This window comes from Cyanistes caeruleus, chromosome 1, assembly GCF_971803275.1.
Source record: "Cyanistes caeruleus chromosome 1, bCyaCae1.hap1.1, whole genome shotgun sequence".
Taxonomy (NCBI): domain Eukaryota; kingdom Metazoa; phylum Chordata; class Aves; order Passeriformes; family Paridae; genus Cyanistes; species Cyanistes caeruleus.
In genome coordinates, this window is record NC_141701.1 from 152,677,294 (window position 1) to 152,680,679 (window position 3,386).

Below are 3,386 nucleotides of genomic sequence, written 5' to 3' on the forward strand. Positions count from 1 at the left end.
ACACTGGGGGGGTCACAGGGCTGGGCCAGGGCTCAGGGGATGGTGGGGAGGGTCTGTCACATGGCAGCGGGGGGTCCCCGACACCCCAGGAAGGAGGAGGCGGCACTGGGGGGGAAGCTCTTTATGGGATACCGAACACGCATCACCCACGTACAGCAGTGCCCTGGCAGAGGGCACACCCAGGACCCCCCAGCACAGAAGGGGTCGGGGGGAAGTAGGGAGAGGAGAGTGGGGGGGTGTCCCCCCCCGGGGTCCCTGTGCCTGGTCCCGGAGGGTCCTGCCCCTCCAGCTGCCCTGTGGCCCCGTGTCCTGGGGCTTCCCATGCCCTTGGGAAATCCCCTGCCCCCAGGTGAGTCCTGTGCCCCTGGGGGGGGTCCAAGCCCTCTCATGCACCCCCCGGGGCTGGGGGGCCCGGGGGTCGCGCCAGCCCCCCGCAGCCGGGGCAGAACCTAATAAATACTGGGGGGGCTGCAGTTCAGGAGGCTGGCGTGGGCTGGCAGCCGGCTGCGGGGGGCTGGGGGCTGCCCCCCCTCAGGGGGGCTCTGGGGAATCGGGGGGCCCTAGGGGGGGCAGAAGTCGGTGAAGTAGGGGTGCTGCAGGGCCTCCTCCGCTGAGATCCGCTGCACCGGATTGCACTTGAGCAGATTCTGGGGGGCACGGGGGGCTGAGGGGGAGAGCACGGACCCTCCCCATCCCACAGCCCCCCCGGGTGGGCAGGGGGCTGTGAGGGGGGAGGGCACCCACTCCCAGGAGCCAGAGCCCCCGTGGGGTGGGCAGGGGTGACAGGTCTGGGGGACACAGCGATGGGACATGAGCAGGGGGAGCGCAGGCTGGGAGACACAGCAGAGGTGGGGGACACAGGTGGGGGGCACACGGGAGTGGGGGGCACACGGGAGTGGGGGGCACAGGCAGGGGGACAGAGGGGAGGGCTCACCTGCAGCAGGTCCCGGCCAGTCGCGTTCAGCTTGGGCACCACGTTGACCAGGGAGGTGGTAGCTGGGTACATGGGGTAGGGCTGGGGACACACAGGTGACCCCCAGCTCCCCCAGACCCCCCCTACTCCTTCTGACCCCCCGGACCCCCTGCCCTCACCTTGTAGTCCGGCAGCTTGGCCATGGCTGGCCACTGCTCCTCCGTGGGGGTCCCCAGCAGCGTGGGGTCAGTCAAGGGCCACCACGGGGGCACCCAGCACCTGCCCCTCTGCCCCACTGCCCAGCCGAGGGGGGTTCCCATTCCAAGGGATCCCCGTTCTCAGAGCTCCCCATTCCCCATTCCCCATCCTGCAGGGCTCCCATTCCTGGGGGCTCTCCATCCCCAGGGGAGGTCCCCATTCCTGAGGGCTCTACATTCTAGGATTTCCCCTATCCCCCATTCTGGGGGTCCCCATTCCAGAGGGATCACCTTGCCCACAGGGCTCCCCATTCCCAGGGAAAGTCCCCATTCCTGGGGCTCTCCATTCAAGGGTTCCCCCACTCCCATGGTCCCCATTCCTTTGGGTTCCCCGTTCCCTGAGCTCCCCATTCCCAGGCATTCCATTCTGGGGCTCCCCATTCCCAAGGATATCGGAAGATCCTCTTCAGCTGGTCGTCCACATCATTGCCCGGGAAGAGGGGCCGCCCGGCATTGGCCAGTTCTGGGGGGAGAGGGGGTGGTTCCCACAGGCCCCCACGGCCCCCAGGTCCCCCCCACTCCTCTGAACCCCCAGTGTACCCGCAAAGATGCACCCGGCTGACCACATGTCAATGGAGGTGGAGTAGAGCTTGGCACCGAAGAGAACATCAGGGGGCCGGTACCACAGAGTGACCACCTGGGGAGGGACAGGGACACTCGGACACGGCCAGGGGGGACCCCAGCAGGCTGGGTGGGGGCAGGACCCCGAGCCCCCCGAGCCCCCCGAGCCCCCGCTCACCTCGGCTGAGTAGCAGCGCACAGGGATGCCAAAGGCCCGAGCCAGCCCGAAATCCGCCAGCTTGAGCTCCCCGTTCTGGGGGGGACAGACGGGGTCAGCGTGGGGGGCCCCTCCTGTGTCCCCTGCACCCCATCCCCGCTGCCTTTCCCATCGCTGGGAACACGGCAGAGACGGAGCTGTGGCTGGGCAGACACCAGGCGTGCCTCCCCAGGACAGCCAGCCCGCATTTCCAAGCGTGTCCGAGCACAGCCTCCGCTCCCGGGGGTGACTGCCCGGCCAGCCGGACCCTGCTGCACCGGCCCTCGTCCCCCGGGAGCCCTGCGCCCCCCGTGCCCCCGTACCCTGTTGATGAGCAGGTTCTGCGGTTTCAGGTCCCGGTGCAGGACGTTGCGGCTGTGGCAGAACGCGAGGCCCTTCAGCAGCTGGTACATGAAGGACTGGGGGGGAGCACAGGGGGGTCCGTCAGCCCCCCGGCACCCCCGCAGCGCCGAGCCGGGACCTCGGGGGCTCCCCGGGACTCCCAGACCCACCTTGACAATCTCGGGGTCCAGGTCCCCGTTGCAGCTGTCGAAGTATTTCTTCAGGTCCTAGGGGGAAGCGAGGGGGGGCCGGGAGCGGTGACCCTCAGAGACCCCCAGGGACCCCCGGGACCCCCGCGCCTCCGGTGCTCACCTGGTCACAAAACTCAAAGACCAGGGTCAGCTTCTTGTCGCTGTGCAGAACGTCGTGGAGCCTGCGGGGGACGGACGGGTTCCTGAGCCCCCCGGTGCCGGCGGGAGCAGCCCCCGCGCCGCGACCCCAGCCCCGCTACCTGACGATGTTCTTGTGCTTGAGCTCCTTGAGCAGGCAGATCTCCCGCAGCGCCGAGCTGGGCACCCCCTGCGGGACACGCCGGGTTGCGGGAGCCGGGGGGTCCCGGGGGGTCCCGGGGGGGTCCCGGGGGGCCCGGGGGGGGTCCCGGGGGTCCCGGGAGGGTCCCAGCCCCGGCCCCCTCCTCACCTCATCATCGTCGTCCAGCCGCACCCGCTTCAGCGCCACGATCTCGTGGGTCTCCCGGTTCTTGGCCTTGAACACGGTCCCGTAGGTGCCTGCGGGGAGTGGAAGGGGGTCACGGCCGAGCCCCCGGTACCTGTACCGACACCGCCGCCGGGCCCCACAGCAGCCGGGTCTCTCCGTACGGCTCCGGCACTGCCGCACCTTCGCCGATCTTCTCTAGCTTCTCGTATTTCTGCATCGCGCCGCGATCGGTCCCGGCCCGGCCCGGCCCCGGTACCGGCCCCGCCACCGGCCCCCGCCCGCCCCGCCACACCTCCCGGCAGCCCCCGCGCGGCCCCGCCCCGCCACACCTCCCGGCAGACCCCGCGCGGCCCCGCCCCGCCACACCTCCCGGCAGCCCCCGCGCGACCCCGCCCCGCCACACCTCCCGGCAGACCCCGCGCGGCCCCGCCCCGCCACACCTCCCAGCATGGCCCCGCCC

At 70.9% G+C, this 3,386-nt stretch overlaps 1 protein-coding gene across 3 annotated transcripts; it reads right to left on the reverse strand.

The window, feature by feature from the left end:
- Positions 1-106: 106 nt before the first annotated feature.
- On the reverse strand, positions 107-3,213 carry CDK5 (cyclin dependent kinase 5). 3 transcript variants are annotated; one of them, XM_086856447.1, is made up of 12 exons: positions 3,107-3,213; positions 2,909-2,997; positions 2,721-2,788; positions 2,582-2,642; positions 2,440-2,496; positions 2,251-2,346; positions 1,910-1,984; positions 1,711-1,807; positions 1,564-1,633; positions 1,093-1,153; positions 935-996; positions 107-647 (listed from the first exon to the last, which is right to left on the reverse strand). In XM_086856447.1, exons 1-11 carry the CDS (start codon positions 3,141-3,143, stop codon positions 961-963), a joined length of 747 nt encoding a protein of 248 aa, XP_086712573.1. In that variant the 5' UTR covers positions 3,144-3,213; the 3' UTR covers positions 107-647; positions 935-960. The 3 variants fall into 3 exon arrangements, with proteins under 3 accessions (XP_086712573.1, XP_086712518.1, XP_086712642.1); XM_086856392.1 differs by having other exon boundaries at positions 935-1,015; XM_086856516.1 differs by lacking the exons at positions 1,093-1,153; positions 1,564-1,633.
- Positions 3,214-3,386: the final 173 nt, after the last annotated feature.

What these genes read in the sequence shown, in the direction of transcription:
- CDK5 (XM_086856392.1), bottom strand. Translation starts at nt 3,143, where the DNA reads ATGCAGAAATACGAGAAGCTAGAGAAGATCGGCGAAG. An exon ending in CAGCTGAAGAGGATCTTCCG is followed by an intron (nt 1,154 to 1,563) that starts ATATCCTTGGGA and finishes GACTGACCCCAC; the next exon opens with GCTGCTGGGGACCCCCACGG. An exon ending in CCAAGCTGCCGGACTACAAG is followed by an intron (nt 1,016 to 1,092) that starts GTGAGGGCAGGG and finishes GTGTGTCCCCAG; the next exon opens with CCCTACCCCATGTACCCAGC.